Here is an 18,749-nt window from a genome sequence, read left to right on the forward strand (position 1 = left end):
AACCTGCCTGTCCAGTAGTGACATTTAAAAACATTTAGGCACATTATTTTTCGCTTTGTGTGTTATCATCACTCTTACCAACAATAGTTAAATTAAAAAAATAATCTTCACCATTTTCTGCCCAACCTTCTGATTATAAGCAAGTGCGTTATAGAATTTCTGAAATGCAGGACGTTGAGGATAGCTGAAACCATTCAACTTGTTTTAATTAAGACCTGCTTGCAGAGTGTGAACGGCTGATGGCTCATGTGAGTGTTCCTGCATTTTATAATTTACCCTGCCAATCCTTTGTGGCTCTACTGTAGGAAGAGCCAATGGCAGAAATACACGGTATCTCCGAATGACTTTGTGTTGGGTGGGGAGGAAGGTCTACATTCGTGTGTGTAGAAATGAAGGTGGGTGTGGGGTGAAACTAGGACAGGAACTAGAAGAAAAGCAGAAGTAGTTGGGGAAGTTTGCTTCCCAAAGGTGGAGCAAAATCAATGTACTAAATACCTGCGAAAAAGTTGTGGGATAGGGCCAGTGCTATATGTGATGAGAATTATGGGATAACTGTGATACAACAGAAACAAATTTCTTAAAATGTCCTTTTACAGGGGGTGCAAGGGTAGTTCGGTGGTAGAACTCTCGCCTGCCATGCCGGAGACATGGGTTCGAGTCCCGGTCCATACACTTCCCCCAAAACAACAAACAAGCAAAACAAACAAACAAAAAAACAAACAGAAATTCAACAAATGGGGCTGCCACAACGGGAAGCTCAGATGGACAAATAATGAAATGTGATCCCGCCATGCAGCATACACACACACACACACATACAAATTGTCCCTTGACATTAAATAAGAACCATTAAAAACAAACTTTCCCCCTTATACTAGAATTATGGGAGGGGGAGTAGAAAAAGGAAATTTTACATTCAAATTAATCTGATTGACATCTATATAAAATCGAAATAGCCATGTTCAAAGCCACTCAAGTCAAATGTACATTAAATAATTGAGTTAATGGAATTAGACCGAGTAAGGGCACATTGATTTTCAATAGTTTTTGAAAATTGGTCCACATATCATTTTTAGGCTTTTTGTTTGTAAACTTCAGTATTTATTAAGTTTCCACAGGGTGTTCAGTCCTGAAATGTCAAACTCTCTTAACCAGAATGAGGCTGGAGAATCTAGCGCTAAGATAGATTTATATTTTCTTTTAAAGAATTGATTTTATGGTGAATTTTTTTTTCTTTATCTAAAGAGCCTGCCAGTCCTGTTTCAAAACATACTTATTTTTAGAACTCTTGTTCTCTTGCACTCTGCATTATTATAGACTCAGTGGACTCATTTAGAAATTTTCCTTATCAAATATTTATATTCTATCATCATAATCTTAACATTGCACAAGCAAGTTGGCAAACAGAATAAAATTGATTTATCAGCAATATAAGCCAAAGTATCGTGACTAAATAGAAACTAAAGTAAATGAGGAACATAAACAATATATTGATTTGGTTTTTAACACCAGTGACAAACCACTGCTGAGTTTCCTTTTATTTATTTATTTTCTTACTATTCAAAAAAAAAATTTTTTTTTTTTACATGGGCAGGCAATGGGAATCGAACCAGGTCCTCTGTCATGGCAGGCAAGCATTCTTGCCTGCTGAGCCACTGTGGCCCGCCCTAAAATTTTTTTAAAAACCCAATTTGGTGCTTATGCATTGCTGAGAACCTAAACCCTTTTAGGTTTCATTAAATAATAACCATTCAGTTGCTCCCTGGATTGAGTTCCTTGTTTGTCCCCGGGACAAGTAGGCCACATGCAACAATATTTCACCCAGCTGGCTGTTGGCCTCCACTCATTTCCAACAGGGATAGGGCTAGAACAAGAGAATGGTTCATTGTTTTAGGCCTACACAAATCCAGTCCTAGAATCACTGTTAGGGTTATCCAATATAATACTGACTTTTGTGCATCCAATAAAGCATAAGGTTAGGGGAAATATAAGCTAAACAAATGAGCCTAAGTTCTATTGATCCTTTGGCTTCCACAATGAATAAAATATTACCTTTGAAACAACCCTGACATTTTGTTATAAAGGTTGAAGGAAGAAGTTTTCAAGGCTGTCTCTGTGTTACAATTGCCTGGGGATTGGTCGAGTGTCGTATGCAAGATGGGTCTTAATGAAATCTGACCCATTTTGATTTCAAAAACATCCTGAAGTCCTAGTGGAAAGATTATTTTTTAAAAGCTTTTTAAAACTTCTTTTCCCATTGAAATAGTATCTCCTTTAGATAATCGATATAGCATCACTCCCAAAAGTTTCGCAGACTCTTTAGTGAAAGTCATAGTCCTTTTTTGAAAAAGAAAAAAAAACCCAAAAAACTGTTACTACTTATGACATATTTGTTAGTTGAATATCAGTCACTTTTTTTTAAAGGGTAGATTTCACCAATGACTTTGAATTTTGTCTTTAAATGGCATTTGAGTACATTGATTAGACAGCTTGATACAAACACATTTGCGTAAGTAGTAATTTATTCATCACTTGTGTGTGCTTGGCTGGACATTATCATGATAGCAGTTGTTATAATGGGATATGAATTTAGATAGTACCATAAGGTTTGATCAGACAAATCAGAGTAGTGTCTTGAGGTATACAACATTTTTAGTCACACACCATATAATCCATACAAAATGTATAATCAGTGGTTCTTGGTATAATCAGAGTTATGCATTCATCACCACAGTCAATTTCAGAACATTTTCATTGTTCCAAAAAGAAAAATCCCATCCCCCTTATCCCCCCTATTATTGACACTTAGCATTAATATGGCACCTGGGATGGTTAGGTTCTGGTGTCAACTTGGCCAAGAGATTATGCCCAGTTGTCTGGTCAGACAAGCTACTGGCCTGACCATTGCTGCAAGGGTATTTCGTGGCTGGTTGATAACCCAGAAGGCTGGTGTATTAAATCATCAGTCAATTGGTTGCATCTGTGGCTGATCACATCTGTGATCAACTAAGACATGTCTCCCACAGACGAGATAATAAAATCAGTTGAAGACTTTTAAGGGAGAAGAGAGACTCCTTCACTGCTTCTTCAACCAGCGAGCCTCTCCTGTGGAGTTCGTCCAGACCCTTCATCAGAGCTACCAGCTTCACAGCCTGTCCTACAGATTTTGGACTCTTCCATTCCCATGGTTGCATGAGACACCTTTATAAATTTCTCATTTACAGATCTCTCCTGTTGGTTCTGTTTCCCTAGAGAACCCTGACAAATGAAGCACCTTTATTACAAGTGATGAAAGAAATTATAATATTACTGTTAACCATAGTCTGTGGTTGCCATTAGTTTTATTTTTCCCATATACCACTTAGTAATAATGATGTACGTTTGTTCTAGTTCATGGAAGACCATCCTCAAATCTGTACTATTAAGCACAGTCCTCCTCCACAACAGGGTTCCCTAGGCTATACAACCCCATGTTTTATCCTCTAGCTTTCCTTCTAGTGACATATGTGACCCTGAACTTTCCCTTTCAACCACAATCACATATACTTCAACGCTGTTAATTATGCTTACAATAATGTGCTACCCTCTATCAATCTCCGAATACTTTTACAATCAACCTTATTAAAAATTCCAGAGTATTATCTTGACAGAAAAAGTTCTAAATATATAGTGGGAAGAATGAAAAACTGAGTAAACTAGTGACTCACTTTTAGAAGCTAGATCTTTCATCCATACGCATTCATACACAGAGGTCAAAATAATGACTAATATATCTGGATGGTCAGCATTACTTGATGAGTACCTGAGACTTTTTCAGCCTCAGAAAATGATGAAATGAAGAAGAACCATTATCCAAACTGAGCAGTCTAATTTTTAAAATGTGCTGCTGTATAGATGGTAATGAAGCAAATCCATGTTATGTTCTTTTCTTTTGACTTTAGCCAGATATCTTGTTTATTTCTTTCATTTATAAGGAAGAAAGGTATTTTGGAATGACTGAAAACATTTATTAAATTCAGGAGCTACAATAATCTGAAAGTAGAAGTAGATATTGAAGGGCATTTTGCAAAATCCTTTTCAGCCCTCTTACATTTAATTATTTTTATCTCAGCTCTTAGAAAATTTATATTCATTTTGATTCATTTTCTGCTGTAGCATTCTAAGTTGATAACAATCTATTGAATGGAAAATCAAATTAGCATAAATCCATTTTGTTTCAATAGTGAGTGCCTTCCCCATGGAACTAAAGTTAAATAAATGGCCCAATATAAAAGAAACTGGGTGTAACATATTACACAGGTAACACACCACCCCAGATTCCTCTAATAATCCTTATTCATGTATGGCAGATGTAGCTTCATTTGTTTTAATGGAAAAGAAAAGAATTTGTTGGGAACTGGTAGATACAATATCATACTTTGTCCTGCATTTTTTGGTCAAAAACGTTGCTTTTTATAGCTGTGGATGCAATTTAGCTTGGACTTTCTTTCTTTATGAGCCTGTATAATCATAGTCACCATTTAAATGAAATTATACCATTCGAGTTAAGCTGCCTGAGCATGAGGGACATTGGCTCTTTTGTGTATCTCCAATGCGTTGAACAGCCCCTGACGTATAAAAGGTGTTCAATAAATCTTTTGAATAAATGAATGCATAAACATGCACGAAAGCACTAGGACAATCTCTTTTAGATACATAAGACAGTGAAGAATTATCATACAATTTAATCCCACTCGCCACCATCCTGTTTCATGGCATTGTTAGTTTGTGCCTGAATCTCATTGTCGCTTCTTTCTCTTTCCCACAGTCACAGAATGGTTTACTTGCGATTTTTCAGATGAACACCCCACACTCTCTCTGTGCCTTTACTGTGTCATTCCCTTCCATGGGTGAGCATAGTCACCTTATCTACTCAGGAGGTCTCCCCTGACCTGCCTGAGCACCCTTCTCTGCATGTTTCATAGCATGAACTACATTGTTTTTTTAATAACCCATTAAATTGTCTAGTTCTGTCAATGGCTGTTAGCCCGTTGAGAATTCCCTTTTCCCAATGCATGGTAGAGACAGGCATAGTACACTTATGCATAGCATATAGTGGATGTAAAATAAGTGCTTCCAACTGAGTGGTCATTAAATCTAACTAAAAGAGATACCGAAAATATGTCATTTCCCGTTTGCAAAAACCTTCATTGCCTACATTGCAAAGGCCAACTCATTTAAGACCCACCACAGTCTTCCCTCAAGAAAACCCTTAAGATTCATTTCTGCAACTTCCTTAGTGCTTTACTTACTGCTTCCACTTATTAATGACCGGTTGCTCTTCTTCACACACGCATTAAGCTTTCCTACCTCTCATCCTTTGTTCATGCTCTGAATAAATATCCTTCCCTCCCACCCCAAGGCTTCCTTTTCCTTTATTGGTTTTTATGTACCCACACCTCAGTGTCTAGCTCAAGGAGTCTTTACAAAGCTATGTGATAGAAGAGTGAGGAGAAACAGGTTCCCCCGGGCTGGTGTCACAAGTCTGCTGGAGAGAGGAAGCTGCCTAAGGAAGGATCTTAGCCCGTGGCTCTCTCATGGATGACTTTATTACATGCTGCTTTGCAGTCTCCTGGAACTAGATTGAATAAGGCTCTGTGACTTTATGTTCTCAGTGTTGCCTGACACAATGCTTATCTAGTTGTAGGTGGAGTCAAGGAAGGATAAATAGGTCCATCCATCTCATCGGTCTTTACAACAGCCCCAAAGTATCCACATTTCTATCCGCCTTCTATACAAGAGGAAGCGCATGGCAAATATTCATAAATAAACCCCCTTATATTCTAATAGTTGATGATCTCTTGGCTCAAACCATTCTTTAAGTAACTTTTCTTTAGTGGAAAGCCTCAAAAATGAGAGAGAGGGAGAAGGAGTTAGAGAGGGACACAGAGAAAGAAAAAAGCAAAGAGAGAGAGAAAGATAGATAGATATGTCCATAATCTCCATCCCAGCATGCATAATCACAACCCTGACAAGATCCTCTTTGGGCAAAGTAGAAAAAAAGACACCTGTTCCTTCAAAGGGATCCTCAACCCAGTTCCTAGGCCAAGGTTCCCCAATTAGTGAAGCTCGGGTTGGTTTTCAGCCTTCTTGGACCTCTTGGCCAGGCCATAACCTATATGACTCTGAATGGTGGCCCTGGTATGTAGACTTCTAATCTTTTCATACTGAAATCTTTTTTAGGCTTTTATCCACTCTGGCTAAAATGCCCTACTGAAGGTTATACCAAGTCATGCTCCCATCAGCAAGAGTATATTTCCCTTAAATAGGTTCTTCCCTCCCCCCTATTTTTTTCCACTTGCTCCAATCTTATGAAAAGGCCCTGGTTGATACCCAAACCTGGAATACATTTTTGCTCAGATGGGTAGAGAATTTTCAGAAATTAGCCCATGCATCATCATAAAAGAAGTCAAGTGAGAGAATGAAAGAATTCAGATATGGAACGTAAAGGAAATGAGCACATTTCTCTTCTCTTAGGAACTTGGTGTGAAGTTTCTGTATGAAACTGTGTTTATGAAGCAACTTGAGAAAGTTATTTGGCTGAAGTTTTACTGTTTACTGCAAAAGTGCTTAATTATCTTGACTACTTATTCTGTAATGACAATATATAGAGAGGTTATTGTGTACTAGGTGCAGCCATATTGTACTGAACAAGATAGCATAGCTTTGCCTTCCTGAAGTTTAGGGTCTTGGGAAGAGACAGTGAATGAATAAACAGGAAAGTAAATATGCACTTACAAACTGCGATCAGTGCCAAGAAATATAATAGTATGCTGAAAGTGAAAAGAATAGGGGAAATTTACATCAAATACGGCAACCAGGGATGGGCTTTCTCAAAAGGTCACATTTAACTGAGATCTATATTATCTGAATAGGAGCCAACCAGGCAGTGGGTGGAAATGTAAAACCCCAGGCAGAGGGAACAGCATGCATGAAATTTCTAAGTCAATAGTAAGCTTGGTAAAGTTCTAGGAACTCGGCATTTTCTGAGTTCCTATTAGAAAGTTTGAGGACCACTTAAGCTTGAGAACCACCAGTCAAAATCAGTCAGAGACCGTGGTCATGGCAAATGTGGGCCGGGGCCACAAACTGTTTTTAGACTGACAGAAATGCTTGCAAATGCAAAACACCTATTAAATGCAAAAGTTGATCCATCTAAAATAACTCCAAGGTTTAAAGATCACTCTTTTTGTGGTTGATTTTTCTAATGGTTTATGGGTCATTACTCATTTTTAAAAAGGCAAAGCGATTTCATTAATTGCCATTTCACTTTGTGTTTTATCACATAAAATTAAACTATCTCAGAAAAAATATATATATTGGTATTTCTTCTGCTCCCTTAGCAACTTAAAAACATGACCTGAGTAAATGAGTTATTTATACTTATTAGGGACCTTTTTATCTTAATTATGCATATTTTGCATTTAGCCTCTGTAAAAAACCTCATGAACTACCTTTTTAGTCATTTTAATTGTGTTGTTAGAAAGCTATGAGAAGCTTGAAATGTTTGGGGTTTTTGTTGTCTATTTTTTATTTAAAGAGGAACAATTTATTATATGAAGAGGAAACAATTAGCAGTAGTTCAGAATTAGGATTTTAGAAATGTGTTCCCAAGAAAGTAAAAGTAACTAGCATTTATATAACTTATTCTTATAAATAAAAACCTTCCCTTTGTGATCAATTCCCCCCCCCATTCCTCATTTCTAAATTATATTTGTGATGGCAGAATGAATGAACATGCCTAGAAAAGAAAGAAGATGGATACAATTATTATAGTAAGGATATAATTCAGCTATTATTTCAAGAACCTTGGGATTATAAACCTAATAGTGAAGCCATTTCCTGTATGTAAATACAAAGAGTTATGATCAACACAAAGGGGGAAACGTTGAAAAAGAATTTATACTTTCATGTTTTGGAATGCATTCCTTTCCAGTAATAGGTAGAGAAAGTAGAGACCACTTTTCATAAAAAACGTGAGGGTTCTTTGTGGGAAAAACAAAGCAGTTAATTGCTGTTCTTTTAGTGCCACAAATTTAAAAGTGTGGTGAGTCTGAGGGAAAACTATAGCTAAGATATAATTAGTGATAATTGCTTGGAAAATAAAAGTACAAGCCTTCCAAATTTCTTCATGCCTACAAATTTAACATTGTTTCCTCAACTCTTTTTTGTTTTCTAACCTACCCTGAGTAATCCTGATTATGCTACATCTAGGTCATTAGTGCTGGGTGTGCTTCATTATTTATGTCCTAATATGGTTTGCTCATCATAAGTGATCATGCCCAAATATGAAAGTTTACAAGAATTACTTGCACTGAAAACTGAAGGCAAGGAAGACAATGAAAAGAAACAGCATAGTATTCTGCCTTCAGGCTACCACAGTAAAATCTGATACTGGAATGGAATGTAGTCGCATCTCTATTAAAAAAGAGTACATGTTTCAGTAGCATAATTTATTGTCAGGAACGTCTCTACCAGAGGCAGACGTGATAACTAAAAGCAGAGGGATGTACTCATTCATTCTGTAAACACCCTGCCGCATCTTAGCTCCACGTAATCCCTCTGTATTTAACAGGAATCTGGGACTCGACACTATGGAAAGGGGAGTATATCCCAGTTTTGCTGGAGATCTGTAGAATAGCACCATAGCAGTAGTAATGAGAATTCACATAAGAAGCCCCTTATAAAAGAGAGAGAGAGCCTAACATCCAAAGTCCAAGGGTAAAGGAGGTTGGAGAACCAGGTGAAGTAAGTATAGAGGATGCTGTTGGTATCCCACCCTGGTACCTTCTCTGAGCTGGTGCACCCATTTGCCAGCAACACTAGGTGCTGATCACTGATGGCTCAGAGTTGAACTTCTTCCAGAGAGCCTCCTCAGCCAAAAGGAATCCACCTTGCCTTGGAAGTTAAACAAGCCTTTCTCCCCCAAGATCCCTAGAGGGTAGCCAGCGCCAATAACTGTGGACACTGCATTGCAAAAAGATGACCCCTTTGCCTCAAGGTGGCACCAACCTATGGTGTAATTTGTGCTTCCAAGCTCCCCCTGTGTCCAGGCTGATGCTGGTCTCCACATCCTTGCCTAGCCTTTTTGCTCTGTCCCTCTGCATCTGTCTATACCCTTCTTGTAAAAGCATTCCCTCAATAAATCACTTGCACAGTAATTCCCATCTCAGACTCTGATTCTCCTCCTGAACCCAGCCCAAATCAGTAGGTAGTGATGAGGCAAAAGCTGAACCTACATCCTGGGCACCATGCCAGGCAAGGGACCAGAGTAAAGAGCCAGGAATTACAGATAACAGTGGAAGTCTCTACACCTCATAAAATGCTTGCCTACATCACCTCTCATCTTGTGTTCCTTTTTAATTGGCCCAGCTACAGTTGATCAGCACATTTCTCCCAGGTATTTTAGAGCCTCTAGTTGGCATCTGATCCTCTGGACAGAGAGGGTATGGGCCTTGATGCTACTGGCCACAGTAGTGTGCCCTCAGTCCCTTCAGGGTGATTTACCAACCCAGAAATGCAAAACCTACTGAAACACCTCCTGAGCTGTACCTTCCCCCCAATTCCTAGGTAACTGGATTCTGTGAGGCTGTCCCTAAGCCAGGTCTGAAACCCCCAATGCAATGCTCAAGACTGTTTTTTTTGTTTGTTTTTAGCTTTTTTTATTGTATAGTATAACATATATACAAAGCGAAGAAATAAAGAAGCAATAGTTACCAAAGCACTCTTCAAAAAGTGGTCACAGGACAAATCCCAGAGTTTGTCATGGGCTACCATACGATCCTCTCAGATTTTTCCTTCTAGCTGCTCCAGAATATAGGAGGCTAGAGGGCTTAATACTTTTTTATCATCTCAATCGACTATTTTTTTCCTTCTTTTTTTGTGAACAATAACATATATACAAAAAAGCTATATATTTCCAAGCACAGCATCACAGTTAGTTGTAGAACATATTTCAGACTTTGACATGGATTACAATTCACAATTTTAGGTTTTTCCTTCTAGCTGCTCTAAAATACTAGAGACTAAAAGAGATATCAATTTAATGATTCAGCATTCATCTTCATTGGTTAAGTCCTATCTTCTATGTATAATTCCACCAACACCTTTGACCTTTCCGTCCCTCTCTTTGGGGTTGTTTGGGCTATGGCAATTCTAAATTTTTGCTATTGGAAGGGTCTGTCGCTAATATGGGGTAGGGAGATGGAACTATCAGATGTTCTGGAGATTCTTAGATCTTCATCACTAACCCTTCTACTGTCTTTCCATCTATAGACTTTCTCTTGCTTCACTTCTCTCCTAATCCGGTTTAGATTCCACGGTCTGTTTTTTGAGGCACAATCTGGATATAAAATCTCTCTTGCCCTCGGGTGTTTGTAGCACTGTCACCAACCACTTTCACGGTACCTGCATCAAGCACTGGTGGAGAAAAATGAGGCAGATGGACAGATGGTTCCATTAAGATGTTTTGACCTGCAGCCCCAAATGAGTTCTCAACTCTGTCTAGCAACCTCACTACATTTCTAGGTTTCAGGATTCATCTGGACCAGGAACCCATCTGGAGGGTGTACGTTTCTGGAAAGTTACTCTAGTGCCTGGAACCCTTGTGGAACCTAGATTTCAGGACTAGGTGATTTCCTTTTCTTCCTCTTCAGTTTTTAGTACTAATCCATCACCAAGGGCCCTGGGTCTTTTCCTAACATCTCCCATTATAAGATTATTTTTTAAGAGTTCTTTGTTCGCCAACAGTTGTTCAATAAGGTTTCATTATAGAGAGAAATGCAGCTAGTCACTCCTTAGCTTTTGTATAGGTAGCCATGGAATGACACTTCATTATCAGACTATTAATTTTAATTTATTAATTTTATTAATTTGAATTTCTGGGTTAGTGAGACAAGACCCCTATGAATTAGTAGGTTAGGAATTTGGGAGGAATGTTTAATATCCCTAAGAGGGGAAGTTTTGCAGATTCAGTAGCACCATTTATAGATAAATACTCAGAAATGGTGAATCTGGCAGAGCTAATTCAGCTGGAGCCTCCCAGTATCTCCCCTCTGTTTCTCTTGCTTGGGCAGCTGCTCCTGCCTTTCTTAGATTGTCTTAGATCTTCATCACTAACCCTTCTACTGTCTTTCCATCTATAGACTTTCTCTTGCTTCACTTCTCTCCTAATCCGGTTTAGATTCCACGGTCTGTTTTTTGAGGCACAATCTGGATATAAAAACTCTCTTGCCCTCGGGTGTTTGTAGCACTGTCACCAACCACTTTCACGGTACCTGCATCAAGCACTGGTGGAGAAAAATGAGGCAGATGGACAGATGGTTCCATTAAGATGTTTTGACCTGCAGCCCCAAATGAGTTCTCAACTCTGTCTAGCAACCTCACTACATTTCTTAGGTCAGCTTGCTCTCATGGTCTCTTTTACACTAATTCAACCTTTCCCACTTGCCCTTAATTCATGTTTTCATTCAGCAAGTTTGCATTGCACAGCTGTTCCATTCTCTTGCCTCCTGCTTAACAAAGGAAATAGGGAGTCTCAAATTAGAATTCTCTCAACTTCCTGTTTCTGAACCTTCAAAATGACCTTCTGGGCCTTGCAGGAGGGATGGTCCTTTAACTGTCAAACCAAAATTGCTCCTTCAAAAATAGTGTTCCCTTGTACATAGACAATTCCTTTCTTCTGTTGCAAAAATGGTCAGTGATCATAATTCCAAGTATACACATTAATAAACCCTTGCTACATAAAGATAAGCAAAGATCCGACATGCAATTCCATCCCATAGGAAGAAAAATAACTTCACATATCAGACTCGTATATCGTTCTAAATCAGTGCTTTTATATCTATAATCAGACAATATTTAATGAAGTGAAAATTCTGCCTGCTTGAAACTAGTCATAGTAAAATTAGTCTTGGTTTGCTCTTTCATGGGGAACATATTCCAGATGTTTAAATGATTCAAAGAAAGCCCGCAGTATAATGGCTCCCTTTGAGGTTCCCATACTTATTACTTCCAAACTAGAATAAAGCCTACTGAAATCCTGGCATTATTTAAAATAGTACATCATATTGCTCAAAGTTAACAGTGCTTTTTGACATTTTCTGTATGGTGTTTAATAATGTAAACTTAAATGCATATATACAATATTTAAAGCTCTGATATTTGGAATATAGTCAAGCCCAATGTTCCATGCATTTAAATGGCGTGGTACCTGAATTCCCTCTTTACACAGCATCATGATTCACATTAAGGGGCCATACTTCTCATTAGGTGCAGTTCTAGGCATTGTCATCCTAGAGCAGGAAGCCGTCCTTGGGTGGTGTGGAGCTGCCATCAGAACATAAGCTGAAATACCAAAGTGAACATTGATTTGGATATTCCCCTACCTCATTCTTCTTTTCTACCATCAGTTACCTCCTTTCCTCCATTCTTATGTGCTCAGTGCCCTCAAGATGATTTCTAACTGCCTAATGTCCCTCAGCGTGCTCACCAGGCCCATCCGAATAGCTCCCCCACATCATCTCTTTATCAACTGACCTCTCCCCAAGAAAAACTGTTATTGTCAAATGTCTTAAGAGAGATGCAAGTATTGAGATTAAATTCTATGTACATTTTTTCCTTAATCAGTGATAGAAATAGTAGCAGTAATAGTGGTAGTCTTAATAGTACTAGTAAGAATGTATAGTAGATGCTCTTTGATTTAAGCATCAAAGACTAAGCTTGGCTGTTATAAGAGCTTACAATCTAGGCTCCAATTTTCTTATAAATATTTTCTGAAAGAGACCATAGCACATTTGTTCTTTTGTTTCTGGCTTATTTTGCAGAACACATTTTCCCCAGGGTTCATGCAATTCGTTGTGTGCCTCATGACATCCTTTCTTTTTGTAGCTGCACAATATTCCAGCATATATATCCGTACACACACATATACACACAAACATATATATCAATCACAGTTCGTCTTTTGGCTTTCCATTGTACCTTTTGGCCCCCTCCTTCTATTGGACGTCATGGATAAATGTCCAGAATAAACAAACCATGTCTTATAGTGTCCTCACTTGGTTGTACGATCAGTAGCACTCTCAATTTTAGACAGTTTTCATTGATTCAAAGAGACAAATAACTGACAAACTCACCCAGTATCAAATCAAAACTTCCCCTAATGCCTTGTCCCTCTCCCCAGTTATTAACCCCTGGTATTGCTGATGTCTTCCTGTTAACTAGTGGCCAATTAGCATGCAATTTTAGTTTTCCCCCTGTAACCCTCTAATATTGACTCTTTGCACAAGGTCAAACCTTTGAAGTTGTCCATTCAAACCTTTGAAGTTGTTCATAGTTACAATATTTTAATGTTGTGTAAAGACTTTTTCTTTGAGTGTAAATTCACTGACTGAAGTTCTCTATAAGTCATAATGGTAATGCCAACCTTTTGGTTTTCAGTTCAGGTTTCTGTAATGAAGAGAGAGCACATTGGGAAACATGCAGAGCAATCTGAATGCAGAATTCTTATAAATCTTTAGGATGGTTTCTTTCTTGCCCTTTTATAATTGTCTTCTCCCCACCTGATGCAACAATAGTTCTTAAAACAACTTTCCAGGATACCTGACATCGTTTTCATAGAAATAATAACTTTTGTTCTTTTAGACATATTTCTTTGGTTTAGGGAATAATTAATTAAATTATTTAATCACAATAAGTATAACTGGCAAAAAAAATGATTTGAGAACATCCTCATGAGTGGCAGTGACAACTCAACTGATGAACAGAAGGGCTCCCCATACTGTCTGAAGCAACTGACATTTTATTTCGAGCCAATCAGAAGTTCTGGTCAGTGTATTTGGAATGAACACTCTGGCCCATCTGGCGAATCTTAGTTTTAGAGGGTGAAGGGGGTAGAAATTCTCTTAACTATAGTTGCTACATATGAGCAATAAAAGGAAGCTGCAAGATCCCATGACAGTATAAAGGTGAAAGAGGGCGAAAGTTAAAAAATAAAAAAAAACAGGAAAGAAAAGTAGGAAGTAGGTAGGAGAGGGAGAACATTAGGATTAACTGCCAGTTCTGGAATTTATATTTTACCTCCTTCACCCTCTAAAACTTTGATGAAAGATTAAATCTCATGCCCAGAACTTTGAGGGAGGAAGTAAACATCAAAATATTCAAAGAAGGGATATCTGAATATGCACATCATCAGATCTAAAGGAAGCTAAGCTCTAGATATGACTTAAAGGGGATGGATCCTCAATTTAATGGCTGAGAGCCATGCTAATAAAGGGAGATGATTAGCACACGAGGCTAATCTGCAGTATGGACAGATTCTGCCTGGTTGCTCTTCCAGCTCTGAAATGTTCTCCCTCTTCACGTTTCTCATGCACATGACCTTTGTCTGTGGTCATCAGAAAAGCTTGTACTTATCTAGAAGACATTGGTTCCATTTTGTAATCACCACCCTTGCCCAGATTGCCATGTTTTCCTATCGACAGTTAGGAAATCCACTTTCTAGTCTATTACATAAGACAAAATGATTGGGGATTATTTCCTTTTAGAGATATGAATTCATGTATATTCATTTTCACCACTTTTCTCCGTGGACAGTTATTCTTATTCTTAATCCATGTATTTACTTATAAGAAGATGAAATAATAATATTTACTGTTAAGTCCTGTGAAAAACTTTCTTAGTTTCAGACAGATTTCAATGACATTCTGCTGACATAAAGTTGTATAAAAGTGAATATATTACGTACGATTTGGGGCGGGGGGAGGAGTGTGTGGGTGTTGTCAGAAGGGTATTTTCATTTATCTTATTTTTATCAAGATGTAACTCACATACCATAAGATTCACCCTTTTAAAGTGCATAATTGAGTGGGCTTTAGTATATATATATATTTACAACATTGTGCAGCCAACACCACTAGAATAGTCCAGAACAACTTCACCCTCAAAAGAAACCCCATGATTTTTAATACAATGTTTTTAATTGTTTCTTTTAAAAACTGTATGTTCAACACAGCGAATTTCACAATGTCTTACAATATCTAAGACTGTTTAAGAGTCTTATACTCCATAGAGTACCACATTTTAGTAATGAGATATCCAGGGTGATTTGACTCCTTCCATTTGGAGTGGGAAAGATTGGGAGGGGTACAGGTGAGGTCAGGGTAAACAGTGATTTTGTCAACATAGTGAACCAGACAGAGAAGTGGTGCCTGCAGAGATCCGGCAAGCCAAAATAGCACGTATAGCCAAGTAAGCGATGCTGTCCTTGTGCACAGACATTATATTACCCAAACTGTTCTCCTAAGTGAGGGAATTTGTCCCTTAGAAATTGCTCTTTGGAACATTTGGACATCATGCATCATGTTAAAGATCCATAAATGTCATCTCGATAGGGAAAATATGATGTATAGTAATATCCTCCCCATATCTGCATAGGGTTCTTCTGTTCAACAGATTGTCATGATGCATCACATCAGAGAATCCTGCTCTAATGCTTCAGAGACAGCCGAGAAGCCCCATGAGAGCCTTCTTAAGTCATTGCTGCAAGGACTAAAACACCAGGAGACTAGAAAGTCGTTCTTGGGACTTGAAAAAATACCCTAACCCCTAAGTGAAATTATTTATTATGTGGCGGGTGCAAAGTTTGAATACAATATTTTTTTTGGTTGAGTGTAGCTTTGATTATAAAAAATAAAGATCCACTTCTGACTGTGCAGTAGGTAGAATTTAGAATCTAACAGCACTATATTTTTCACCATTATTTTACCAATCGGAATTTCTTTGAAGAGGTGTATACTAGAGTAGTTAAGAACATGCACTCTGGAGGCAGACAAACTTGGGTGTGAATCCCAGGTTCATCGATTATTGCCTGTAGGACTTTGGCCAGGTTTAACCCCTGCAAGTTAGTTTTCTCAGGTATGAAATGAGAATTCTCCAACTACTAACCTCATAGGGTTGTCATGTCGGAATACAATGGGATTATGTATGGATAGAATTCATCGCAGCATTAGGCACTGAGGAAGTGCTCAGTAAACATTAGCTATTATAATTCATCCACTAATAAACGTTCATTGTTGTGGTACAACTGTGACAGAGCACACATCACTGATGCCGCACCCTGAACAGAATAAGATATCTTGCAGTTCTCACGTGTCTGTGTTTCTTCGTTTTCATGTCCTCATCTTCCAATTTGCCCTTGATTATTTCACACAGGCACTTCGAGGAGAAATTGCGCCTCTTAAGGAGAATGTAAGCCACGTCAATGACCTTGCTCGCCAGCTCACTGCTTTGGGCATTCAGCTCTCACCATATAACCTCAACAGCCTGGAAGACCTGAACACCAGATGGAAGCTTCTGCAGGTAGGCACATTATGAGCCTTGGCTCTCCTTGGTACAGTGAAAGAATATGCAGATAGAGCTTATTTGCAAGGAACAATGGAAGTAGTTTCTTCATTAGATGTTAGTGATACTTTGTGAGGGTAGGATATTTTATAATATCTGCTAAGTCCCTATATAATGGTACTCAGACCTACTAATATTAATTTCCATAGATGGCTAAAAATCAGACTTTAGTAGGTCTTGCAATAAACAGGGAAAATATTTCTGAATCATGATGGGAGAACTCAGTTATTGGCGTACAGTTACTTTATACTTTGTGGCTTAGATTCTTAAACCTTCTTTCCCTTTGGAATTTAAACAAAGGTCAATAGAAAGACTCATTTTAAAAATCTTTTAAAGAAAGAAAATCCTCTCACAAGCCCACACATGGAAGCATTTTTTAGATTTGCATAAGAAATACAGAGACTTACAGGTGTGTCTAAGGTCACACTTACTAGCTATGGGACCTGCTTGGGTAGTTTATTTAACCTTCCTGAGCCTCAATTTTTCATCTCAAAAAAATGGGAGTAATAATAATGTCGCTATAACATGAGCTTATTATTAGGATGAAATAAGTAAAAATACATAAGTGCTTGGAACAGTACCTGCAACATAGTAAAACACTCTACACCTGCTAGCACTAGGTGTCATTGCGGTTATAATTATTATTAGAACGCAAGTTTGGGAATGAGACCTCCTAGCTGAGTGACCTTGAAGTCACTTACTGGCTCCGATTGTCAGTTTCTTCCTCCGCAACGAGGTTGCCCTCCCGTTAAACGAGAACATTCATGTAGCTTTCTTAGTACAGTGCCTGGCTCAGGGTTAGAACTCAGGAAATAGTTGTGGTGACGGGGGAGGTGTGGCTATATGGTCGCTCCCTGCAGGTCACTGTATTACACCCTAACGCAAACACAGCCCCATTTCAAGGTCACATCAGAAGCTCTGGAGGTTTGTGGCTTCCTGAGCATGCAGCCGCTATTCTACTCATGCATTGCTGTGGTTTCCTAAAGGACTCCAGTGTGTTTTCTTGCCTAGAGGGAGAGGATAGCAACAGCAGGACCTACTAGCTCCAACTCAGTGTTTTTCCCCCATACTGGTTTAACCATAGAATTAGAGAATCATTTTCTCTCCTTTCCCAATTCCATAGGATGCAGATAGTATGCTTCTGAAGACAGAGAGGAAATTGGGTTTAAAAATATTTGCTTTCAATGTTTTAATGAAAAAAAAAAAAGATAAACCCAATTACTTATCCAATTGGCAGCCCAGTTAGGTGTGTGATTGAAAGCGCTGCTAAAGAAATGCTAGATCTTTAATAAAAACAAGCTCCAAATTCAAGACCTCTTGAGATTTCATATAATTTAATTCTTGTTGTGATAAAGCATCTCGAAATATTTGTATGATAGATTGTTATAAATGGCATAGACTGAAGCAAGGCAATATAGTTAAGCAATTATATTCCTTTCTAAGTCAGTTTGCTCCACAGTGGTTGAGTACTATTAAACTCTTATTAGTTGCATCCATAGAATGGTTTTTTTTTCAATTTAATCATAAATAAAAGTAACAAATGTTAAAAGAAAACCAGTGACCATGTTTGTTCCATTCAAGCATTCTTGAACTGTATCTTAAAATTTTCTTTTAAAGAGCTGAGTGACACATTTGTTTTCAAAATGAGATACAAGATTTCTCACAGTGGCATATAGATATATAAACAAGGCCAAACAATTATGACTGATGAGAAACTTAACATTCGATGTTGAGTGGCCAGTTCTAGTTACACAAGTTGTTTAGATGCAAACTATGAAAACTAATCACTTTTTTATTGGCGAAGTTATAAGTTTACAGAAAAATCATGCATGAAAACAGAGTTCCCATGTACCACCCTATAATAGCTTATTTTTATCCATCCTTTAAAATAAATAAGTACTTGGTGATAAGTACAGGCAAGTACATGTAGGGAGATAGTGTGATGCAATAAAAAGAGCACCAGAATGAGTATTCGGAGGCCGAAGTTCAAACTTAAGTTCAGCCCTTATTTGCCATGTTATCTTGGGAGAGCCTTTTAACATCCTCTCAGCTTCAGCAGCCTCATTTGTAAAGTGAGACTATTGTAGATAATCATTAAGGTAACATCCTATTCAGTCGTTTGATTCCGAATCTGAATAACGGAGTTATATACATACATGACAAAATTTAATTTAGAATCAATGGAATTGCTTCCTCTATTCATACTGCAGATGTGGCTTGTTGGAATTTTGTTTCTCCTTCTATAACTCTAAATTTTTTAATCCCTTATCCCCAAACCCACATATATACAGCCTCCTCATATTAACCAT

General features: G+C 38.1%; 1 protein-coding gene across 10 annotated transcripts in view; it reads left to right on the plus strand.

Annotated features, from left to right (window-relative positions):
- Positions 1-18,749, plus strand: part of DMD (dystrophin) — a 2,428,671-nt gene that overhangs the window by 2,083,487 nt on the left and 326,435 nt on the right. For all 10 annotated transcript variants that reach the window (XM_077145121.1, XM_077145123.1, XM_077145120.1 and 7 more), the window contains one exon: positions 16,252-16,398. In XM_077145121.1, coding sequence (XP_077001236.1) covers positions 16,252-16,398 — 147 coding nt within the window. The remainder of the gene's footprint in view (positions 1-16,251; positions 16,399-18,749) is intronic.

This window comes from Tamandua tetradactyla, chromosome X (genome assembly GCF_023851605.1).
Source record: "Tamandua tetradactyla isolate mTamTet1 chromosome X, mTamTet1.pri, whole genome shotgun sequence".
Taxonomy (NCBI): domain Eukaryota; kingdom Metazoa; phylum Chordata; class Mammalia; order Pilosa; family Myrmecophagidae; genus Tamandua; species Tamandua tetradactyla.